Below are 26,804 nucleotides of genomic sequence, written 5' to 3'. Positions count from 1 at the left end.
TTATTCTTATGAATAACGGGTTATAGTCACTCGTAGACGTTATATATTGGTTTACTCCATGAGCAGCGAAATGTGCACATGTATGAATTGTAAATATCATGATGAATGTTTTCTGTTGACTAGGAATCGAACCCTAGACACATAGTTGTTGAGTACATACAAAGACACATTGACTGTACTATTCTCTTTCACCAGTTGCTAGGAGTGGCATGTTTGAAACTGACATAAGAGAACGAAAAGCTGCCTGTCTGACTTGGGAGTCAAAACTAGAGCCCACTATTATTGTTGACAAAGCGCAGACAGGCGTTAAAAATCATAATAACTTGTCACATGTAGTTTGGTGTGCGCATGGTACAACTCAAAATGACATACCAGCATTCCAACCCAGACCTGTGTCTTTTGTGAAGGTCTTTATGACTTTTCAGACAAGTGGAAACAATGAGGCGGAGGAAATGTATCATCTGAAAGGCATCGAACATCGCGAAAAGGGAGAGGTGAGTTTGAATCCCAGTCCAGCGCCAATGTTTTCCACATCTCAGGCTCGAATACAGTAAGCGCCCTGTGGCCTTGCACGGTGATTGGCTCATTGATTTAAAAATATATCGCTTAAGAAAGGTGACTGGTGACAGAGTTTCGACCTGGCATGACTTCCTCCTCTGCCAGGGCCCAGCCTGTACCGACTCTCCTCCAGGCTACCAGAGGTGGGAGAGGTGCTACTTATGCTTGTTAAAAATGATTGCCGGATGTGAGAAACAAACCCAGACCTTCGGCATTCGTAGCAAGAATCATTTCAACTTTTTTTAACTAACAACTATTATCACGAATTAAAATTCATGCAAGTTGCGGTATTCGAACCCACTACGCCCTTAACCCCTTTTCTTTCATTTAATTTTTTGACGATTCCGAGGTCTGGCCACGCCTCACCCATACCTGTCACCGAGTCGTTGCGTTATTTTCGCAAAAAAGAAAAAATAGCAAACAGTTGAGAGCCTTTCCAGGTTTCTGTGGATTTTACAAAAAAATTGTTAAGGGACAAGGCTTCAATAACCCATACTTGAACAACCTCTTAAAAAGGAATAGTGCGTTTGTTTGGACAGATGAGTGTCAGCTGGATTTCGAATCTCTGAAGAATGAACTTTTACATAATAAATGTTTTACATCAGCCAATACTGTCAGAGACTTTCCATATGAATACCGACAGTAGCAGCTATGGGATTGGTATTGAAATTTTCCAAGCGGTAAATGGTTCAGAAAATTCAGAACAGAGCTATAGCTTTTGCCAGTGGGATGTTGATGGGATACGAAAGGAACTATACCATACACAGAAGGAGGAGTTGGTCATAGTACGGGGCCTAAAGAAATTTAGAAATTATTTGTGGGGTTATAAGATCATCATGCACACTGACCACAAGAGTCCAACATTTTGAAGAATCTTGCCTTCTAAATGGCATGCTAACTCGATGAGTTTTATACCTGTAAAAATTTAATTGCGAAGTCTGCTATGTAAAGGGAACAGAAACTTATGTGGCAATGCATTGTCCCAATGGTATGTATGAGGTACTCAAGGAATCCAATGAAGATGAATCTTTCCACATTAATCACATGAAGGAAGTTTCGGGCAAAAATAAAATTGAACGATTTACAAAAAAATGATATACCAATGAAATGAGGATCCAAGTTGAAATCTGTGAAAGTAAATTTTGATAATATATAATATCCCCAGATTGAGAAGTTTTTAAAAATATCTTGTGTAGGAGGAAAGACTTCGTTTCTGAAGAATGGAGGGTGTGTTGGCCTGTCAAATTTGATACCAATGTCAGATTATTTTCACCTAGCATTGAGACAAAGGGGTGTCCAGATAAACTGGCTAGTGTTATAGTGATTGCCAATAGTGCGCGTAGAAAGGTCACTGAACATATTAAGTCTTCTGACATCTGCAAGAGAGCTAAGGTAAACAACAGAATTAACCAAGGCCCAATGCAGAACACGTTACCTGAAGATACCATGGATTTATCATCTGTGGATCTGTATGGCGCCCCTTCCCCAAAACTTCTCGTAATTGCAAATATAATTTAGTGATTTTGGAAGTATTTTCTACATTTTCAAAACTGTAGGTGACAGCAAAGTCAGTGTTCTATAGGATGATTGAGTATTTGGAAAACCCAAAGCAGTACTGTCCGATAATGGCACCCAATTCAATTACAAAATCTTGAAAGATGGCATGGAGCGAAATGGTGCAGAAATTAAATATATTGCAGCCTAACATCCAGCAAGCAACACTGTTGAACGGTATGTGAGGGAAATAGGAAGGTTATGTAGGACCTATTCCATCGACAACGAGGCAGATTTGTATCTGAATTTGAGTGTGTAATGAATATCTTGGCTCGTGAATCTACTGCGTTCACACCTGAGGAAATCATGCTCAATAATAAGAACAAATGTTTAATTGAGAAAAAAACTAGTTCCCACCATGTACCCGATTTGACATTAGTGCAGAAGAAATAATTGATAAAAGAAGAAACAAAGCAGAAACGAGATCTAATAGGCACAGTAGGAGCCTGAAGTTTGCGACGTTCATAATTGGAGGCTATGTTCTTCTGAAGACCCATGAAAAATCAAGTGAACTTAAGAATGATATTAAAAATATGTATAACACGCCATTCATAATACAAGACATACCTTACAACAATGCCTTCTATTTAATCTATCCCAAGTCCAAGAAGCCCCTTGGTGTCCATAATATAGTGGATCTCAAACCGTATGTCCCTAGGAATGAGTAAATGAAGTATATTCAGAAATGATACAGAAATTAAAATGTGTATTATGCTGTAAAGGAAATACGAGGTATGTCCACAAAGTAAGTTCTGTTTGGTTATATAAAACAGATGTGTACAAATACAGAAAAAATATTTATTGTACAAAAGCTACAACTGTTGAACTACTTTCCTACATAGCTTCTGAAATTTTGTAGGCACTTGTCATAGCATGACACAAGTTTTTGTATGCCTTCTTCAAAGAAGGTTGCCGCCTTTGTATTTAACCATATGGTAACATGTTCTTTCAGCTCGTCACCATCGTTGAAGTGTTGACCACCAAGGACAGATTTGAGGTGTAAGAAGAGATGGAAGTCGCCAGGAGCGAGGTCCGCGCTGTACGGAGGATGAGCAAGCGCGTCCCAGTGAAATTCCCGTAAGCGTAGTTTGGTCACATTCGCCGTGTGAGGCGAGGCATTGTCATGGAAAAAAACAACACCTTTTCAGAGTAATCCTCGGTGCTTGTTCTGTATTGTGCGGCGCAATTTCTTAATGGTCTCGCAGTAACCATGTGCATTGATTGTTTAGCCTTGTGGTAAGAAATCAATCACAAAAATGGCTTTTCTGTCCCATTAAACTGTGCACATGACTTTTCAAGGTGTCAAGATTTGCTTAGGCTTAACCTTCATTGGGGATGAAGTGTGCCTCCATTCCATTGATTGCCGTTTTATCGTAGGGGCGTCATACGATACCCAAGTTTCATCCCCGGTGACTTTCCGAGAAAGAAAACCATCGCCTTCTTCATTGTAGCGTATCAAAGCCTGAAGTGCACTGCTCATCCATTGTTTTTTTTTTTTTTTTATTCGTCTCACCCATCTAACCACTGAATCACTCCTAGCATTTTGTCCGTAAACCTTGCAGATTTACCGACGAATTTCCTTTGGTTTAACTTTCTTTACATTTAGAAAACGAATCATAGATCTGTTTTCACATACGGCCCCGTTTTCAATTACGGCTGACAATATAAGGAAGCATTACAAAGCACACGTCGGCAGCAGCGATCTGCAAATGGTGTACACGTCTTCTCCTTGAGTCAGAGTAACTGCCGTGCATGCTCGGAACTGCGATCGTAGCGCTGCCACGGATAGAAATAGAAACGTATCTTACTTTGTGGATGACCCTCGTACATCTGTCTAATGAAGATATTGTACTGTACTTAACTGCAATTTATGTCTTTATGTAAATGATGGTACCTATCTAAAATTGCTGATACTTTCTTGTAAGTTACACATTCTTAAAGCTGTTGTAAAATGTGAAACCCTATGTTGAAATGGCTAAAGGCAAATGTTGCCGAATTGAAAAGAAATGTGGAATCCCTAAAATACAGAGTGGGCGGCATAAAACACTTGCCAAAGTGGGGCAAGAAAACGTGTCTGGAAGACTTCCAAAACTAAAAATGGGCAGTCAATCGATTGATGAGATACGTGATGTGTCAAATGTTGTCAGACTGTGAGATGCTATGACAGGTAGGAAAATTATTCGATTATCACCTCTGTTAGTATTGTATGTGTTTGCTATGGTTTTCAAAGAGGGACTGTGTTTCAGATTAGGGCAATGAGAAAGAATACTAGGTTCAGTTTAAATATTTTTGTTTGTTTATGTAAATATCAAAGAATGGACTGCTATTATTAGAAGCAGCATTTGTAGATTCCTGTTTCGTAACTTCAAACTTATGCTATAGGATGTGTTGCACGTACAATGTCAAATTGCTTGTGATATTTGTAGGGGTATACTTGTATAAGAGTACCTACATTTTTTGAATGCTTACAACATGCTACTCTCAATAATCTTGGCAATACAGAAAAATTTTACTTACTACTCAACTTAGCTGTTTCTCAAAATGAGATCCAGTTATGATAGGTGTACATAACTGAATAATGATGCTTATGTCTTGTTTTGGTAATTATGTGTATCGAGTGTATAGTGTTTTAACATGTTTTTTAACGTATTCTTTTCAAACCCAACTCTGGTAGAATTGGTTATTTCTCTGACTGTTCAACACCATTAAGGTGTTATTGATGTTAACCTAACAGCAAACTTCAGTGAACTATGGGGCATATGTAACATCCATTTTTGACCATTTCTATGTCAATTTGTAATGCTGCTTATGTAGACTGTTGTATCAATCATGGAAAGTCTTTGACTATGTATACATATTTCAGTTATGTGAACCTTCTGAACAATATTGTTTAAACCGCGCTTGTTGATTTAAATAACTACTGGAATGATTGTTATATAATGTACTGTAAATGACTTGGTCCACAGTTAGGGAATGTAGTGTTGAATGTCAGAGATATGGGGGAAGCCCTGCAGCTATGGAAGTAGCCTGGCGGACTGAAAAAGGTGTGGTTGGTACGCAAGTGACGACTCGTCCTTTGTGACGGGTATGGAGTCTGGGCAGAGCAGTACTGAGGTTAACACCTCGCTAGCAGTAGCGGAACATCGTGGCTCATGTTCTCGGAGTTTTGAAGCAGAGGAGCCTGAGAGCGGTATTTATGGGCCTTGGGTGATGAATTTGGTGACATTGTTATCATGGCATTGTTTTTGGCCCTTTAAAAATATAATTCCGATTCCAGTGAGGTATGCAGTAGGGCGAGGCCAACAGTACAGCCGTGACTGCATCGCCGCCATGTTAACAGCCACTGTAAATCACGCCACCAGTGTCGCCAGCTTCCTTCAAATTTTTTTATATTTGGCACTCTGTAAATGACCCAGGCATTTGTGAACTTTTCTTGATTTTAATAATAATCATGGTGTTGCTTAAAACTGTCTTACACCCGTGATTATCCCAAATCTCAAACCTGCACAGGAACCCCATCCTAATGAATTTAATTCCGAGTAGACTAACGTATTAAGGAAAGACTTATTCAGCAGTTGTAAAAATAATTGTGATTGCTTTCTAACGTGTGAAGTTATAGTGTTTAAAGTTCAGTTTTATAGTTTCAGAAATATTCCACTTCCAGTTCATTTTTAAATTGATCTGCAGTTATTTTCTTAAATAATTTGCTTTACTTGAAAAGCTGCCCACAGTAGTAGAGTTACTATTTAAAAGAACAATATTGATTTGAGGTGAAAAAGATTAATTGTTGCACTTATGCAGTTTGATCAGAATTACAAAGTTTTACCGCTCTTCATTTCATGAGAAACTGTTTGAACTTGAATTTAATGTTGTGTTGGCATTTGCACAGCCAAATATACTTTGAGAGGATTAAAAGACTGTTTACCAAAGCACATTTGTTATTTAAAGAGTTACAGTTTGTTGTGCTTCAGTTAATAATTGTTGATGACAATACCTACCATTTCCCACACACACTTGGGTAGTTCTGTTAATGAGCATGGTTCTTGAAACCATGAAAGTGTAACGACCATCATGTGCTAGGGTAGTTAATGAAGAAAAGCAAAGACTCCTTCAGTGTAGTTAGATTTGCATTCTGATTAATTGCTTCATACTGAGTGTCAGAAAGATTTCCTGTTTTAGCTATTCTAAAGCAATTTGGTTAATGCACAGGCATAGAGACCCTGTACTAAGTAATTATTTTATAGAGTACAATCATTAATAGACCCACTGATTTAAATCAGAATCATTTCATGCTCTGACCTGTTTAGTATTGCTATTAGCATCATGTGTGTTGAAGACTGTTGCTATCTCATTGGCCATTTGTTTGTCTGTCTTCCAAGTCAGTACTACTTTTATCTGCAAAGTTAGGTTACTGTGTTGTAGTGTGTTCATATAAAAGAATTTAGTGTGTGTGTGTCAAGGAAGTTTAGGTTAGCCGTAACACTGTGTTCTGATTTATTATATTGTTTGACACAAGAATGCCTAATTATGCTGATGACCGATATTAATACCTAATATTACAACTTGCTTTTGTGCTGGCAGAATGTCTTTTCCTGACCCACCAGTTTACTGTTGTTTATACTCTGTTGAAGTGTTTAGGGAAACGAATCCCCATCTGATTGTTCTGTTCCCTTTCTGTTATCTCAAGGCCATAACTTTAAAAAAAAATTCCTCGCACAGGATTAAAGTTAGCATCAACTGCTGTTTAAGGTGGCCAGTGTTACCGTTATAAGTGCTCCCTGTGGAGGACGCCTCCTGCAGCATTCCAGCACAGTTTCTGGATGGCGGACTCACTGAAGGACTACGCCCTGTAGTATTCTGTGACATTTGTATGGCTGCATCTGTGTCTCAGCATTTTCGGCTCTTAGGGATGGAGGCGGAGGTATAGTTGGTAAAGAGGTTTCCAGCTGGAGTACATCACAACCAGACACACATTCCAAAGTCAGGTATTGAATTGTAAGGTGTACCCAGGAACAAACGTATAGTAAAATCACAATTCAGTTATGATGATCAATGAAGTTAATTTTTAGAGAATTGTCACGAGGAAATCAATGTGTAAATAAATGGAATACGGAAGTACTGAGGAATGGAATGGGAATTTTAACTTCTATGAGGCTCTAGATAATGTGATAATGAATGCCTAGCTGGAAGTTCAGGTGAACAGTGGTTGGCGACTCTGGAAAGGCCAATAATCAAAGTTTGACAGACAAATCTAGGTACAAGGAGAGGAAATCTGAAGAATCCTTGGCAAACACAAGAGATATTTAAACTGTTTGACGAAAAGAAATACATCATTACAGGTTACTAAGGAATGAAATCAATCGGAAATTTGAGGAAAGTACAAGCAGAATGACTACAGGAAGAATTAGAAGAAATGAACGTAGCAAGGACCTATTCAACACATAGAAAATTCGGAACAATCTTCAGTGAAATTAAATGCACAGCAGTCAACAAGAGTTCGAAAGGAATTTCACTGTTAAACGTGCAGGAAAGAGCAGATGGCAGAAAACAGTTCATGGGAGGAACTATCACATGACTTGATGGAAGAAGAGATGAAAGCCGAATTGGAAAATGTGGGGACTGACAATTAGAATTTAAAGCTCAGGAAAAGTTACACACAAACAAGGCAGAATGGTTAGTTACCATTCCTTCAGAACTTACATGATCGTTGGGGAAGATGGCAATCAAATGAGTATTCACGTATCTGTGTGATTCATGAGACAGGAGTCTTAACAGCAGACTGCCAGAAAAAGACCATCTAGACACTACAGAAGCGACCAAGGGTCAGTAACTGCGATAGCTTTCAGACAATGACCTAAACAGCTCATAAATTCAAACTACTGACAAGAATAATAACAACATGCAAAAGAATGGAATACAAAGCTGACGATCTGTTTGAGGATACTAAAGTTGGAGTAAAGGATCCACAGAGGCCGATCTGACCTTTGACTTGATAGTAGAAGGGGTGTGTAAGAAAAATCAAGAGATCTTTATTGAATTTGTAGATCTTTAAATGATATTTGATGAGGAGAAATTGTGAAAATGTAAGACATTTTTCTTAAAAAAAAATAGGTGTAAGACATAGGGATCAGAAGGTAACATACAATATGTACAATAATCAACAAGGATTGGTACTCTGATTAAAGATAGTGAAAGACAGGGTTGCAGGTAGCCTCCAAAAATGTTCAGACTGAACACTGAAGAATCGTTGGTGGAATTGAAGAAACTTCTAGAAATATAATTAAAACTGAGGTTGAAGAGGATTTCAATGATAAAATTCACTGGTGATATTGCTATGCCGACTGAAAGTGAGAAAGGAATATAGTAAACAGTCGAATGACCAAATTAGGATTAATGAACAGAAGAAAGACGAAAGTGCTAGGGGGTGGTAAAAATAACATTGGTGGCAAAGTTTACATCAGAATTAAGGACAAACTGCTACCCTGAGGGACGAAGTGTGGTTGTTGTAAGGAGTAATGTAGCATGGAAAAACAGGAGATTCCTCATAAAACAAAGTTACTAATACCAAAGATATGCCTTAATTTGTGTTATATCTGAATGTATGTTTGGAGCTCAGTACTGCAGGAAAATGATTTGTGGATTATGGGAAAAACAAGAAGGGAATCGGAGCATTCTAAATGTGGTGCTATAGAAGGATGTTGAAGTTAGGTGAATACATAACATAGGAACTCTAGAATATCTCTGCAGAGTAGGTGAGGATAGCGATACATGGAAAACCATGACACTACAAGGGTCAGCGTAATAGGTTAAATGTGAAGGCAACAGGGATTAACTGCAGTGGTAATGGAAATAGCTGTAGAAGGTAAAAACTGTAGGGCAAGACAGATCTAAATGCATACCAGAAATGATTGTGAACTTTGGGTGCTCATGGCACTCTAAATCTGGTGCTCAAAGAGGCAGAAATATCATGTGCAGCAGGCAGAGTCTCTACTATGCATGTTTTATTACTGAGAGTGGCTGTTACACCAAACTACGGTGGGGTGACAAGGTGATCCAGAACCTGGCAAGCTGAGGCTCTGAAGAAAAATGGATCAAATGGCTCTGAGCACTACGCGGCTTAACTTGTGAGGTCATCAGTCGCCTAGAACTTTGAACTAATTAAACCTAACTAAGGACATCACACACATCCATGCCCGAGGCAGGATTCGAACCTGCGACCGTAGCGGTCGCTCGGTTCCAGACTGTAGCGCCTAGAACCGCACGGCCACTCCAGCCGGCTGGGCTCCAAAGACATTTGCTACTGTTTGGTGCTTTATTAGCATATTTCTTGTTACCAGCAGAAGTTTTATGGCAAATAATTAGGTTTTTTTGTCCTCTCTCATTCATGCCAACCACCGCTAATGGTCTTATAAACATGTGTTTATCTGACCTCTGCTAGACCATTCCAGTACATCGGCAGTATTAGATGTTTATCAATCTTTACCTAAAGTGTTACATACTCAGTGCATACCACCCTACCTCTTATAGTAGATTTTCTTTGTATGATGCTAGTGTACATGCCTGAATTATTGCAGACATTGGTTTGCTGATTCTGATGAGAATGAATCACTGAAGTGTTGACAGTAACACACTATATTCTCTACCAACCTATTCTTAATTAACCACTCTCTCATGATACTACAGTCCGCCTTCTTAGCTGGGTGGTAATGCGCTTGCCTCCCATGCAAGTGGGTCCAGGTTCGGCTCCCAGCTGGATTGGAGTTTTTCTCCACTCGAGGACTGGGTGTTGTGTTGTCCTCACCATCGTTTCATCCTCACCACTGGCGCGCAAGTCGCCCAGTGTGGCATCGACTGGAGTAAGACTTGCACTCGGTGGCGGAATTTCCCCACAATGGGGCGTCACGGCCAACAATGCCATACACTCATTTCAATTTTCTTCATGATACTACAACCTAATCCTGTGGATACCAGCCTGTTATTCATCTATGTTCTGATTGTATTCCCAGTTGACTTTGCTGACCCTAATTAAATCTAGACTGAACATTTACAGTTGACTTTTTGGTATTTATATCTTATCTACCACATAATGGTGTGTGTGTGTGTGTGTGTGTGTGTGTTGACAACTCACCGCATGCGAGAGACAGTGGCCTCATCAGGTTGAGGAGTCGTGGGCCGTGCAGCAGCAGGTGTCTGGCGAGGTGCGCTGGCAGAGATGTCGGCGGCGGGGGCGGCGGTGGTGGCAGTGGTGGTGGTGGCAGGCCTCATCTGTGTGGCGGCTGGTGGGCTGCACACAGAGAGAGAGAGAGAGGCACAGTGTGAGCTGGCTGATGTGTCCTCGTGGGGTCCTGGGCGCGGCTCACTGCAGCCAGCCTGTCCACACACACACGCACACACACAAACGCAGAACGCACGCCGACGACGGGAGTAGCGGCCCAGATTGTGCAAACGACTTGCCGGTGACAAAATCACATCAGTTGTGTCGAAGTGGGAGCAATGAAAGTGAAAGGTTGGCTCTATGCTCTTATGTGTCATGTAAGTGCATGAGGAAAACTGTCCCTGCATCTTGACAGAAACATTTTAATTTCCATATATAGAAAGAAGACTGACTTAAAAAAGGAAAAATGGAAATTATCGTATAGCACTGTTGGCCGGGAGGCCCCATGCGTGGGAGTTCGGCCGCTGCATCCTTTTTAGTTGATGCTGCTTTGGCGACCTGCGGGTCAATGATTATGGACATATAACACCCAGGCCCCTGCCGGGAATTGAACCCGGGCCCCATGCGTGGTAGAAGGAAACGCTACCGCTAGACTACGGAGGCAGACTTTAAAAAAAAGGGAAAATTAGTGAACATTTAAGATAGTTGTCCATCCAGCGGAAATACGCTACTGGCCATTAAAATTGCTACACCACGAAGATGACGTGCTACAGACGCGAAATTTAACCGACAGGAAGAAGACGCAGTGATATGCAAATGATTAGCTTTTCAGAGCATTCACACAAGGTTGGCGCCAGTGGCGACACCTACAGCGTGCTGACATGAGGAAAGTTTCCAACCGATTTCTCATACACAAACAGCAGTTGACCGGCGTTGCCTGGTGAAACGTTGTTGTGATGCCTCGTGTAAGGAGGAGAAATGCGTACCATCACGTTTCCGACTTTGATAAAGGTCGGATTGTAGCCTTTCACATTGCAGTTTATCGTATCGCGACATTGCTGCTCGCTTTCGTCGAGATCCAATGACTGTTAGCAGAATATGGAATCGATGGGTTCAGGAGGGTAATACGGAACGCCGTGCTGGATCCCAACGGCCTCGTATCACTAGCAGTCGAGATGACAGGCATCTTATCCGCACGGCTGTAACGGATCGTGCAGCCACGTCTCGATCCCTGAGTCAACAGATGGGGACGTTTGCAAGACAACAACCATCTGCACGAACAGTTCGACGACGTTTGCAGCAGCACGGACTATCAGCTCGGAGACCGTGGCTGCGGATACCCTTGACGCTGCATCACAGACAGGAGTGCCTGCGATGGTGTACTCAACGACGAACCTGGGTGCACGAATGCCAAAACGTCATTTTTTCGGATGAATCCAGGTTCTGTTTACAGCTTCATGATGGTCGCAGCCGTGTTTCGCGACATCGCGGTGAACGGACATTGGAAGCATGTATTCGTCATCGCCGTACTGGCGTATCACCCGGCGTGATGGTATGGGGTGCCATTGGTTACACGTCTCGGTCACCTCTTGTTCGCATTGGCGGCACTTTGAAAGGTGGACGTTACATTGCAGATGTGTTACGACCCGTGGCTCTACCCTTCATTCGATCCCTACGAAACCCTACAGTTCACCAGGATAATGCACGACCGCATGTTGCAGGTCCTGTACGGGCGTTTCTGGATACAGAAAATGTTCGACTCCTGCCCTGGCCAGCACATTCTCCAGATCGCTCACCAATTAAAAACGTCTGGTCAATAGTGGCCGGGCAACTGGCTCGTCACAATACGCCAGTCACTACTCTTGATGAACTGTGGTATCGTGTTGAAGCTGCATGGGCAGCTGTACCTGTACACGCCATCCAAGCTCTGTTTGACTCAATGCCCAGGCGTATCAAGGCCGTTATTACGGCCAGAGGTGGTTGTTCTGGGTACTGATTTCTCAGGATCTATGCAACCAACTTGTGTGAAAATGTAATCACATGTCAGTTCTAGTATAATATATTTGTCCAATGAATACCCGTTTGTCATCTGCATTTCTTCTTGGTGTAGCAATTTTAGTGGCCAGTAGTGTAGTAACTTTAATTCCATAAAAAGGCGAAGCCACATTTTCAGAAATTCACTTCGGCTAAAAAAATGGAAAAAAACAATAATGTGCAGTAGTAGCAGTGGTTACACTGGCCACACACACGCACACACACACACACACACACACACACACACACACACACACACACACACACACACACACACAGTTAGCGTTAAATGGATGTTGCTTTCGTGCTGTACAATTTTACTCCTTGTTTTCCACAAGCGTATTACATAACAGCAAAAAATTATACACAGCGATGTGTTATGCCTGCTCAGGAAAACTACAGCTGTAAAGCAGGACCCAGTTCATCGAGTGGACGTCAGATCGCTTTGATTAGTATACTGAAGGTAATAACAGCTCTCTATTAGCACGGGACGTAGCCGTTTAATGCCGTGTTGGACATATTTCTAGTTCCAGATGATTGTGTCACATAGACATCACTCACAAACCAAAGTACTTCTGACAGATGGCTGCTAGCAGGTATTATTATACCAGTTTATAACTTTGTACTCCAGCTCGGGTGACTTCCTTCACAGAGCCAAAGTCATGCTGTCTGGGGAGTTTATGTTCGACGTTATCTTTCCTCCTATACTCGCGCAATTAAAGCTCCGATCTAGGATTGTGGTCATACCAAGACAAGCCGCATATGTACCTGAAACACTGGAAGGCTTGCAAGGGAGTTATCGTTTTGGTCTGATGTTTCTACTGTTCTGTAGTGTGAGTCATTCTACAGTCCAGACCCACTCTGACAGTGTGTGAAAGGTTTCCGACCAACGGTCCTGCGCTTACTTTTCCGAACGACAACATTGTACATCGATCCCCTTCTCAAGCAAATCGAAAACTTTATAACGATAGATTAAACAAATTAGATCCCAAATAAAGTTGTACATCAATGTACGGCCATGAAATGAGGGGACATTCCATAAAGATCTTCATTTTCAATCTCTATGCTATTTACACTGCAAATAAACCAAAGTAATGTTCGATACATTGTATATGTCAACATTTTCATAAAACGAAAGGACAAGCAAATCCACAGATATACGACGAAAATTTTCAGGCTAAACAATCGCCATCGTGCAGTGTTTAGAGTGATTCTTCCCGAAATATAGTCCGTTGTCATCAGGCACAGAATTTGGTCAAAAATCTTCACAACCATACTTATCGTGAGAGAAAAGGAAATCACATCCAAACAAGACTGCATCAAAATATATTCCATTCTACATCACCAGCTATGCTTGCCAATATTTGGTGAAATGGTGCGTTGTGTGTGGTTTGCTGCCAAGCTATGCACTGAGGGAGAAGCTTTTATGTATCTAAATCAAGTTTTCTTTTTCTGGGGAATCCTTAAAACAAGCATGCAATTGTAAAAATTCAGAGTGGATTAATATCGACCAAGCACGTGTAAATCATCAAGTGTAAAATGTTAAAAGTATCGCATTTTACGTACGAAGTTTTCGTGCACGCTCTACAATCCAGTTCAGTTGCTGACCGCAGAAGAGTCCGTCCGCACACGGAGCGCCCTCCCCCCCGGCGCGACATTTCCGACCGTCCGACGCCCGCCCTGGTTTCACTGCCGCCTGACACCCCCCGCACACTCCCGACTTGGCCCCATCCATCCCATTTTCATCTGCTCCCGAAACTTAAAGAAACGCCACCGAGGACTTTGCTCTGGTAGTGGTGAAGCGGTGCGTCGAGAGTTGAGGTTGTGGGTTCGTCAACAAAGTCAAACATTCTTCAGTGACGGCATCGCGAATATGGTCTCTTGTTCGCGCAGATGTGTTCGTCGTAAGGGCGGTATGTTGATTTACAGATACGTAAACATGGAGAGAAAATGCAGAATGTTAATAAAGTCTGCCGTATTTGAAGCGCTTTAAGACTTTCCAAATAATTCGACAGCTAGCACTGATATTTGCAAACTCAAATTTTACTTTCCCATTCGTTTTCATGGCTTTTAATAAAATATTAATAAATACATTGTCTGGAGTATTACTCCGGTTTATTTGCGCTGTGACGTACAAAATGAGAAATAAACTAAAAAGACTGCACCAAGAGACTCGACCCCAGGACCCTCGGATTACCGCTCGGAACTCTCTCTGGACCTCTGGCTGGGAGCTGTGCCGACATAAATGACTCATTCCCCGCCCGACCCGCGCCAAAAGACCCAACGTTTGCTGAACGCTTGGCGTTCTGGAGCCCTCATTTATGTCACAGTGATTTCTGGCCGAGCCCTGCTGAGACCATAAATTTGGAGGAAGTCGGTGTTGACCAGCAGGTGAGCTGCCCTTGTCAGTGAAAAGGAATAGAGAGACCCCTGTTCGACAGACAACGCAGAATAATTTCTGTCGGCGAACATGCAAACGATTTGGAATTGTTCAGCGTTGCACTTTCCCAAATTTCCTCATTTTAGAATGGATCTATCAATTCTTGCATTGAAGAACAACCCAGCAGACAGATGCGTGAGCCCAGATGAGGAGCATTTGGATTGTCATCTATTTGCCATAATGCTTTTAGTGCTGGGAGTCTGAAGGGATGCTCGACACGCCTTTGATGCTGCTCTTTCCATTTAAGCAGAGGGGCGCGTCTTTAAGGGGTATGGATCTTGTCAGGACAGAAAGGCGTTCGGAAGCAATTCGCTATGGCCTCCAACATTTGCCTTAAGTGAAAATGACAATCCACTGAAAATCATTTTCAACAATGACACCGCATGGATTTGAACCAACTCGCCTCCTGAATCCAGGGACTACTAGTTCAGCGGCTCGCAGCGCTACCCGGAGTCGGTGGTGAATCGAGGAAAACCGGTTGCTGTACACTGTTTTACAATAAAATAAAATGCATCGCAACAAAAGATTGAATTCTTATATACCTTGTTTTTCCTTTACATGTGCATGTTTAGTCATTCCACACTGCATGAGTGAGTGCATATTTTTAAGATTTAACTGTGCATGGAATTGCTGGCTACAGTTACTGTGCTATTACAAGAGCAGAAATAGATTTCGTACGAAGGGGTGAGGGAAGGATGAAGAGTGCTGCCAGCTCAGAGGAATTTAAGCAGCCCGCTTTTAGAAACGAACGAAATGCGCTGTCATCCTGTACCCCTTCCGCACTCCACAACCCCCCCGCCCCCCCCCCCCCCACCCAAAAAAAAAGTCCATATAGGAACTGATTTTCATAACTGATATCATGCAAGTCATCAGATTGGGTGATATTTTGCCATTTCGTCTACTAATGGCAGAATACCGAGCAAATTTTTTTAAAGCAATACAGCCATCGCCATTTAGGCGATATGTTTCTTGATGAACGCGATTTTTGGGTGACACAGCTGAATCCTAGTGTATTTTTATCCACTGATTTTAATTTAATATTATTTTCTATGATATTTACGATTTCGCCGCCTTCTGAAATACTGTAATATTGCAACTCCAAAGTTCTACCAGCCTTCGAATAACGACTCCAGGGCTAACATTGAACTGCTATAGGCAGGTAATTAGGCAATGACAGTAGTATGTACATATTTTTAAGTTACCGTAACGCTGGCGGACGAATCAAAATAGGTTTGTCTCTTCTTTGCTGTTGCGAACTTATTCATAATTGTAAACTATCACAACAGCACAAAAACAATAAACGGTAGCACTTACATTACATTCGACTGCAATTAACAACGCGTCTCCTCGAAGCTTTCGAGCTTGCAGCGAAATGACGAGGAGAAAATTCGAGAAATTGCAGCCAATACAAAGGTATACCGACCGTCACCCTACCCACGCGCCATTCGCGAACTGGTATAAACAGATAATATTGTGAAAAGGAATCTTCTTGAGAATGGTATATTAGTTGGTACTAATGCCCTCTGTCATACTATCCGCAACGGACAGGATTCCTACTCCGTCGGTAATTACTACACTATAGTGCTATGTCGGTTGCATTCCAAGCGACGGATGCACCAGAAATACGGGGAAATTTTATCCAACCAAGATGTACTCCGCAGTATCCCACCTATTTCATCGGGAACACTTCCTGTCAGTTTCACTTACCGTAAGATAAGATCTGTTTTGTAAGAAAGCATTTCTGAGGGAACCCGTAATTTCTTTTCAATTTTGTTCTGCCACTTAATAGCAAGCTCAATCGATTCCACCTACAAGACCTGAATAAAAGCGTAAGCTGCATGTTGCTGCCTTCTGAGATCACTAGAACAATGAGAAAACTCAAAACAAGCAAGATTAAATGGCTGGTTCAAATGGCTCTGAGAACTATGGGACTCAACTTCTGAGGTCATCGGTCCCCTAGAACTTACAACTACTTAAACCTAACTAACCTAAGGAAGACACACACATCCATGCCCGAGGCAGGATTCGAACCTGCGACCGTAGCGGTCTCGCGGTTCGAGACTGTAGCTCCTAGAACCGCACGGCCACTCCGGCCGGCAACGAGATTAAACTCAGCACATGCTGACAGCTGAATAGTCGCCCAGAGCAAGCTTGTAACCCACATTTTTACAAAATCTGCCTTTTACACAGAGAAAGGTTAACAGTACCTGGCAAAAAGTAGCGATACTAGACCTGCTCTACACAATCTTTTGCAGGTGACAGATCAACAAGTTTGCGTTGCGCACAACAAGGTTGAATCGGTAAGTAAGATGGCCGACACATCAAGTCAGGGTCAGTGCTAAAAAACCAGTGATCTCTATACAACCTGGATGTAGAAGTCTGGTCTCTGACTATAGAACTGTAGCGTGTCTGCTACTTCATCTTGTGCGCATCGTCCGCCATGTTTTAGTTTGGCAAATAAATTTCCATCGCTCTGTACGTGACAAATAACTGCAGACTGATTTCTTGTTTTGAACTTTACGTGAATGTATGGTGTAATAGACTGATGTGGGGGCACAATCGGATTATGTTTTCTTTCCGTGTTCTTGTGACATTGCCCAGCGGCTATGTTGTAGCTTGACAGGGAACGAAATATGAGCTTCTATGGCTGGCACCATCAGACAGCTCAAGTTCAACAGCCAGGACTGTCAAAAACACACGAATAGAGGCAAAAAGCGTAAACAACGAGTGAGTGAGTGGCGTGATGTGAAACGTAAAAGACTCGTGGATGCTGGAAAACAATATATACGTATTAAAGAGGGGAATGTAATGGTGGCAAAATCTGCACCAGATGAGGTACGTAGTACCAGGTTGCAACCCATTTTTCATGGTAGTATTATGATTCCATAACCTTAAATAACTAGCCTAGCTTGTGACTAGCGAAGCAAATTTCCGTCTAGCCTTTATTGTGAATTATCACGAAGTAGCGCAAACCATATCGCTATATAATGTATCATTACACAATGGAAAGGTTAGGCAATACAATGCTTAATAATAAAACACTACAGAGCACGTGAGTTACACCTTCAGGCAATATTCTTCAATCATTGTGTTCGACTGGATAAATAACGAGTTATTTATTCAAACACTGTTTCAAAAGGTGGTTATTGTTTACTGTGATCCCAGGCATTCGGCTGCAGGTGCACCTAGCAACCTAAACGAATTGCACTGGATACGAAAACACACAGTTTAAAGACTTCTATAGTTTGAATTACAATGAACAGTCAGTATTGTTGAAACAAAACTGTGTCAAACTTGAGCACACCAAAATAAGATATGTCAAAGATCTTTCTCGTAGACACTGCAGTTTTTCTTATTTGGTAACAATACCATCAGGTGACAGCAGGTTTGTCAAAAGACGCTATTTCATGTTTATAACAACTCTTCATGGAATACATGAATTGGAAGAAAAAATATAAACTTCGAAGGTGTTCTGTGACAAGACGGGCAAACATAAAAATCAACTTGCGCAATACCTGGTCATCGGAAGCTATGTGAAATCAAACGTACACTGCCAGGACAGTCGCCACAAATCTGTTAAGAGTTGCTTGTCCGCTGGTCTATATTTAAAAAAGATGTTGATACGTTTAGAAAACAACATCCCGTATATAAATGCAATGAATGCACATAGAGAGCGATTTTCCACTCGTGTTTCAATCTGAGATTTGATGTTCCTGGAGCAGAGTCTTGATCCTACTGTGACAGGTTTTATTTGGGTATTATGTCAGCAGAGAACGATGAAAGACAAGCTATTGAAATTGAAGGAAGATTACATCATTACAACGCTGAAGGGTCCTATTGTAAGTAGGCTGTTTAGGTTTTTTATTGGTAACGCCACCTCTGTATGACAATCACTGGCTGTGCTGTGGGCAGTCTGTGTCTGTTTTGCATTGTTGTAATACTCGCCATTGTAGTGTTAGGCAGCTGGCTGTGAACAGCGCGTAGCGTTGCGCAGTTGGAGGTGAGCCGCCAGCGGTGGTGGATGTGGGGAGAGAGATGGCGGAGTTTTGTAATTTTTCATGAACTGATATATTTATATATGATGATATTAAGGTAAATACATTGTTTGTTCTCTATTAATATCTTTCATTTGCTAACTATCCCTATCAGTAGTTAGTGCCTTTAGTAGTTTGAATCTTTTATTTAGCTGGGAGTAGTGGCGCTTGCTGTATTGCAGTAGCTTGAGCAGCGAAGATTTTTGTGAGGTAAGTGATTTGTGAAAGGTATAGTTTAATGTTAGTCAGGGCCATTCTTTAGTAGGGAGTTTTGAAAGTCAGATTGCGTTGCGCTAACAAAATATTGTGTGTCAGGTTAAGCACAGTCTTGTGTAATTGTTCAAAGGGGACGTTGCACTATAAAGCGGTGAAGGAAGACGAAAACAAATCCCCAGTCCTATCTCCATTTTTACTTTACCTTGCTTTACAGCAAGTGTTTTTCTGTCCTGTATTGTCCCTCTCCTCCGTGTTTTATCAACGGCAATATTCCTGTTATAGTGAAGCCACACATAATGCGGGAACTAATGATGGAACAATGTGCTTTTGGCGTGAAAGTGTTGACAGGCGAGGATCAACCGACATTTCTTCGTGTATATTGAAGTACACCACCACAAACTATCAGCTCCTTCCTCAGGGAGAAGGTAAGACTTTCGTCATTTGGTCTGACAGATACACAGGGCGGAAAAATAACTGGCATATGTTGTCACTTTGGCAATATTTAATAACTCTGGAATATTTTACTACAGTCAATCATAAAACTTCCTGGCAGATTAAAACTGTGTGCCCGACCGAGACTCGAACTCGGGACCTTTGCCTTTCGCGGGCAAGTGCTCTACCATCTGAGCTACCGAAGCACGACTCGCGCCCGGTACTCACAGCTTTACTTCTGCCAGTATCTCGTCTCCTACCTTCCAAACTTTACAGAAGCTCTTCTGCGACGATACTGGCAGAAGTAAACCTGTGAGTACCGGGCGTGAGTCGTGCTTGGGTAGCTCAGATGGTAGAGCACTTGCCCGCGAAAGGCAAAGGTCCCGAGTTCGAGTCTCGGTCGGGCACACAGTTTTAATCTGCCAGGAAGTTTCATATCAGCGCACACTCCGCTGCAGAGTGAAAATCTCATTCTGAAGTCAATCATAAGTTCCTGGTATCAGGTCACAATTTTCTGCAGTGTGACCGAGACCTTGTCCTGATACAGCATCAGAAGGATCATCATACTGTGCATGTTCCTGAACACTGGGTAGAGGTTTTCGCTTCATCGGGGCTATGAAACCTTTCCTCGTATGTGATATGAAGCCTGAGGAGTTAAATTGGAGTGATTTGGAACATTCGTTGAGAAGGTATTCGAAATTCTAAATAACTTCTTCACACTGGATGCAGATAACTGCAGATGATCCAGGAAGAGTTCGCATCAGAATCCGCCACAATGTATTACAACGGTTGCATGCATATTCCACCGTAAAGAAATCAGGAGGGGTTCGCAATACATACTGTCTAAGCCCTATAGTGTGCCACTAACTGAAATTCCTCTTCTCTGTTCAGAGCTGTTGCCAATATAGGGAGGAAAATTGAATGACTTAATGGATATGTACAACTGTATTCCGGTGGAACTGAAACAATTTTGTGAAGTGAAGGTTGAGTAACATTTTAGTGTACTGATTTCTTTGTAAATGAAGTCAGCATAACACATAATACAAGAATTTACTTCAGTGACAATTTCCTCTGCGCTGCACGTAGGTGCAACACAACAGAGGGGTATCTGTTGAGAGGCAAGAAAAAACGTGTGGTTCCTGAAGAGGGGCAGCAGCCTTTTCAGTAGTTGCAGGGGCAACAGTCTCGATGATTGACTCATCTGGCCTTGCAACACTAACCAAAGCGGCCTTGCTGTGCTGGTACTGCAAACGGCTGAAAGCAGGCGGAAACTACAGCCGTAATTTATCCCAAGGGCATGCAGGTTTACTATATGGTTAAATGACGATGGCGTCCCCTTCGGTAAAACATACCGGAGGTAAAATAGTACCCCATTCGGATCTCCCGGCGGGGACTAATCAGGAGGACATCGTAATCAGGAGAAAGAAAACTGGCGTCTACAGATTGGAGCGTGGAATGTCAGATCCCTTAATTGGGCAGGTGGGCTTTAAAAGGGAAATGGATAGGTCAAAGTTAGATATAGTGGGAATTAGTGAAGTTCAGTGGTAGGAGGAACAAGAAAATGGTTCAAATGGCTCTGAGCACTATGGGACTCAACTTCTGAGGTCATCAGTCCACTAGAACTACTTAAACCTAACTAACGTAAGGACATTACACACATCCATGCCCGAGGCAGGATTCGAACTTGCGACCGTAGCGGTCGCGCGGTTCCAGACTGTAGCGCCTAGAACCGCTCGGCCACAACGGCCGGCGAGGAACAAGACTTCTGGTCAGCTGAATAAGGGTTATAAATACAAAATCAAATAGGGATAATGCAGGAGTAGGTATAATAATGAATAAAAAATAGGTATGCGGGTAAGCTACTACAAACAGCATAGTGAACGCATTATTGTGGCGAAGATAGACATGAAGCCCACGATTACCACAGTAGTACAAGTTTATATGCCATCTAGCTCTGCAGATGACGAAGAGATTGATGAAATGTATGACGAGATAAAATAAATTATTCAGATAGTGAAAGGAGACGAAAATTTAATAGTCATGGGTGAGTGGAATTCGATAGTAGGAAAAGGAAGAGAGGGGTAAGTAGTAGGTGAATATGGAATGGGGTAAGAAATGAAAGAGGAAGCCGCCTGGTAGAATTTTGCACAGAGAATGACTTAATCATAGCTAACATTTGGTTGAAGAATCATGAAAGAAGGTTGTATACAGGGAAGAGACCTGGAGATACTGGACTCTGACGACAATCTATTGGTTATGAACTGTAGATTAAAACTGAAGAAACTGCAAAAAGGTGGGGATTTAGGGAGATGGGACCTGGATAAACTGACAGAACCAGAGGTTGTAGTGAGTTTCAGGGAGAGCAAAAGGGAACGATTGTCAGGAATGGGGGAAAGAAATGCAGAAGAAGAAGAATGGGTAGTTTTGAGGGATGAAATAGTGAAGGCAGCAGAGGATCAAATAGATAAAAAGACGAGGACTAGTAGAAATCCTTGGCAGAGCGTATACGCGGAAAATGAAAAAAAATTCCCGGCTTTTTCCCGGATTTCCCGGTTAAAAATACTCTCTCTCCCGGGTGAAAACACACTTTCTCCGTGTTAAGTGACACTATATTTTCTCTCAGAACTGTAAAACTTATCAATCGTTTGGATGGTTATGGCTTTATGCACGGGCGTGGAATTTCCCGACAGTTTAGAAAACGAAACTCACGGGGGAAAAAACACGTTTGGAAAGATGTCTAACGTGCAGCAACATGTGCGCTGCTTATTACGAAAGTATACATTGGAATTCCACCAAACACCGCATGTTACTTTCGGAATCATTGAAATCGAGATTGCGATGCGCTTTTGTAAGCCAGTCGCAGCTCATGTCACGTGATCTCGCCAGCCGATGACAGCGGACATACAGAGCATAGGACACATGATGTAGTCAGCCAACAGCAACATCACTGTTATGTAGCGTGAACACACAAACAGGGAAAGTTAATAGTTTAACTTAATATACATTGTGTTGTTACAAGAAAAGCAAAGCTTTCACATATAAAATTCGTCTCTAAGGTTAATAAGCTGCAAGAGAAGCTAAGCTTTCGCATATAATGTTGATCTTTTCTGCACGTGTTACACTTTAAGATATATCAAACAAATGTGCCAGTAAAATTTTTAATAATGACATAAATGTCTAATCTTCAGGTTCGAAATTCTTCTAAATGGCTCGTTATCAAAGAGTTGATTTTTAAATGAGAGTCAAACGCTCTGTGATTTAATAAATTCATGGTACATTCTTGCACATAGTTCAACTTACGTAAAAGGATATTTACTTTGAAAGTAACGCTTTTCAAACCACCATTCGCAATATTTTCCCGCGACCTGTTAGAAACAGATCCGTTTCCGCAGTTGCCAGAGAGCGCAGATAACAGGCGACACCGCGCTTGCGAAGCTGCCATGACGTAGGAAGCCCGTATGTGCGTACGTGTAAAACATTAAAAGATCACACATTATGTCATAAAAGAAACAAGACGTCAGAGATTACTGCAAGAGCATCGGAATTTCGTGAACCATACTAAAGTGTGCACATTTAAAGTGCATATTTAAAGTGCACATTCCAATGTCCAGATTTCCAATGAAGTAGACCTCGACCTGATACTAAGCATTTCAGTGTGGTTTTCGGGATGTAAATTTTATTGGAGCACCAGTACTGTATTATATCATGTCTGGCTCTTAATTGTGGCAAAATGTCATACGTGCTAGAAGATGAAAACGTGCACTTGAAATTCCGCAACCAGTTGAAACTAGCCAGTACTGTAGAATTTCGTTTCAAATACATTGACTGCCTCTGCGGAAAAGGTTAATAAAATCAAATTTCTTTAGCAAACAGACTAAAAATAACTACATTGTTCTGCAACGTGATTAATGCTTGACTGTCAGAAAGGTGGAAATAAAATAAAATCTGAAAGTAATAAGATATTTTAGCCTTCCATAATTATGTGAATGTATTTTAATTCACTTGATAGCTCCCGGCCACAGACATCCATTTTGTTTTCATTTGAGGTGAGAGTAAACGATGGGGAAACAGCAAAATCACTAAATGTAAAGACGGGTCACGTGGAGACTTCCCACTATAGCTCAGACTGCTCTGCGCATCAGCCCCGAATCTACGACATTTGCGAACCGGGTCAATACGAAAAAATCGAATTTTCAAAAAGATCTTCATATTGTAGCGTACATCTTTCTGAAAAGTCTGAAACATAAAACATATGTGTTCGAGGAAATGTAAGACATGTTATATGGTCTGAAGTGTGCCAAAGTGCATTGCCACGCCTCTTCATACACCATTCTTCTATAGCACGTCATTGTATTTCGCTCTCATTGAAATGTGTGTATTTTGTAATGGATGCCATCAAACTATATTCAGGACAGTGGAAACTGAAATCTCCTGTTGTGCCTCTCCTGCCCCCAGTCGGCCCGTTTGACAGCCTGCCCCCTCCCTTTTTTTTTTAAATCTCGCAATTAATAGTGAATGGGATTATTTGTAAAAGGGAGAGTAAGATCTCTTCTGAAAATTTTCACTCTTTATTGTCTATTAGCTAATAACTTGCTCTTTTGTGAAGTACACATTTCTTCAATCCTTAGCTCCTAGCATTTTTTTCTCTGTAATCTTGCTACAGCTTTACATGGTGTGCTTACCTCATCAAAGTTCGTCAAACGTTTTGCTACATGAAAAATCGAAATGTCACTATCTAATACTGAAAAAATCATACCCAAGATGGTCTGGTTTTTCGATCTGATTACGTCTATTTTGTCACTGTGTGATAGATAAAACAAAATAGGCCTTTCTAATATTGCAGCAATTTTGTAACACACACCAAATAAACGACACTGTTTTGGCACAAATGGTCATTTTTACACGACAGAATGTAATTCACGAAGTACCAATATCAAATGCCTATAAGACCTACTGCAAGCAAAAAGCTTTATGTTAGGAAATAGTTTCACATTTCATTCATACGCACCAGTTTCTCAAGCACGAGATCGAAAAGCAGTATTACGAAATTTTTATATAAATTTGGAATCGTCTTATTGTTCCGTAATTTGTGTGATGTCCCCGTTTGTTCTCCTTCCCCGCTCTAACAAACAATCTTGTCATCAAGAATTCTGTAGCTATTCCTGCCATTGTGAAAATTTGTTCGACGATTAACTTCACAAACCCTGCCAGAATCACGGGTTTAGTTATCCCGCGATTATTTTCCGGTTAGGCGTTATTAGGTGTTGGTACAACACGTTTTCCGCGTTACTATCAGAATAGCACTTCAGCGGCTGCTAGCCAGGGACCGTACAATTGGTCCTTACAAGTGTAGCGATCTGGCCAAAAATTTACTGTCAAAATTTCATTTTCTTATATACACTGAGAAGATAATACGTAATCTTTCTTACCCGTTATTCCTGTTAGTCGTTTATTTCCACTCTGGTTGTCTGAGTTTATGGATTTCGCTAATAACGCTGAACATTTGCTAACACAGTCAACCACATAATCAGACAGCCATTGGCGTTCATCCGTTCGGCTTTACTCCGCTCAGCTCGTATAGTCACGTTCCCTTTGGTCTGCAGAAGTTTATTTCTAAATGTGACGAATATTCTCCTGACAGAGACATCACGTACACTATGCACGCATTCAAAAATCAACTTATGATTCACTCAGAAACCAACTTAAGATGTGTTCAAAAATGTTCAAAAATCAACAGGGATGCGTTTCGAAATCTTATGAATAATCGATAGACCAACGTGAGCTGTATGCTAGGCATTTTGTGAAACAAGTTTTTTCCCCACGAGAATATGAATTTGGCGCCCCCTTTTCCCAGTAGCATCTAGTTACTTGCTGCGACTGCTTGCACAGCCAACAGCCACATTCCTGTAGCCAGAAGCGGGAAAATCTACTGCTCAAACACGACTCAACTGCGCATGCGCATGAGCCCGCTCGTAACTGCTAAAAAGAAAGTAATGTAAACAGTTGCGGCTTCACTCTCATCGGAGGCAATTTGTTGTTATGAAGCATTGCATTGCCTTTCTAAAGCCTTTGACACATTTGCTGTTGGCAGACGCTTGCATGATCACTGGGTGTCGTTGTATATGGCGCATTTCCTTTGAAATTTAAATTATTTTCGTATTTTTTCTCTCGTTTATGTTTTATTGTTGAAGTATTATTCTGCAGTACGGGGAAACAGTAATATCCTTACGTAGACTATCGGTTCTTACCGATCAAAATTACAAAACTCTAACTGAAAACTATAACAATGAAAAATTCCCGGAATTCTAAAGAATTCCCGTGTTTTTCCCGGATCTCCCGGTACGTATACACCCAGCTTGGATAACAGAAGAAATATTGAATTTAACTGATGAAAGTAGAAAATAAAAAAAATGCAGTAACTGAAGCAGGCAAAAGGGAATACAGACGTTTCAAAAATGAGATCGACAGGAAGTGCAAAATGGCTAAGCAGGGACGCCTAGAGGACAAATGTAAGGATGTAGAGGCATATCTCACTAGGGGTAAGATAGATCCTGCCTACAGGAAAATTAAAGAGAACTTTGCACAAAAGAGAACCACTTGTATGAATACCAAGAGCTGAGATGAAAACCCCGTTATAAGCAAATAAGGGAAAGCAGAAATGTAGAAGGAGAGAATCTATAAAAGGGAAATGTACTTGAGAACAATTTTATGGAAATGGAAGAGGATGCAGATGAAGATGAGATGGGAGATATGATACTGCGTGAAGAGTTTGACAGAGCACTGAAAGACCTTAGTCGAAACAAGGCCCTAGGAGTAGACAACATTCCATTAGAAGTACTGGCTGCCTTGGGAGAGCCTGACAAAACTCTACCGTCTGGTGAACAAATGTATCAGACAGGTGAAATACCAGCAAACTTCAAGAACAATATAATAGTTCAAACCCCAAAGAAAGCAGGGGTTGACAGATATGAAAATTACCGAACTATCAGTTTAATAAGTCACGACTGCAAAATACCAACGCGAATTCTTTACAGGCGAATGGAAAAACTGGTAGATGCAAACCTCGGGGAAGGTCAGTTTGGATTCCGTAGAAATACGGGAACACGTGAGGCAACACTGACCCTACGATTTATCTTAGAAGATAGATTAAGGAAAGGCAAACGTACGTTTCTAGCATTTGTAGACTTAGAGAAAGCTTTTGACAATGTTGACTGGAATACACTCTTTCAAATCCTGAAGGTTCAAAATGGTTCAAATGGCTCTGAGCACTATGGGACTTAACATCTATGGTCATCAGTCCCCTAGAACTTAGAACTACTTAAGCCTAACTAACCTAAGGACAGCACACAACACCCAGCCATCACGAGGCAGAGAAAATCCC

The 26,804-nt window shown here is 41.5% G+C and overlaps 1 protein-coding gene across 1 annotated transcript in view; it reads right to left on the bottom strand.

Annotated features, from left to right (window-relative positions):
* The window catches only part of LOC124553834 (ankyrin repeat domain-containing protein 65-like), a 42,871-nt gene that overhangs the window by 5,471 nt on the left and 10,596 nt on the right, over nt 1-26,804 (bottom strand). The window contains exon 2 of the mRNA XM_047127824.1: nt 10,241-10,396. Coding sequence (XP_046983780.1) covers nt 10,241-10,377 — 137 coding nt within the window. The 5' untranslated portion in view covers nt 10,378-10,396. The remainder of the gene's footprint in view (nt 1-10,240; nt 10,397-26,804) is intronic.

Source organism: Schistocerca americana, chromosome 11 (assembly GCF_021461395.2).
Source record: "Schistocerca americana isolate TAMUIC-IGC-003095 chromosome 11, iqSchAmer2.1, whole genome shotgun sequence".
NCBI classification, from domain to species: Eukaryota; Metazoa; Arthropoda; class Insecta; order Orthoptera; family Acrididae; genus Schistocerca; species Schistocerca americana.
Note: the sequence above shows the minus strand (reverse complement) of the source record. Positions and strands in the feature narration are given on the sequence as shown.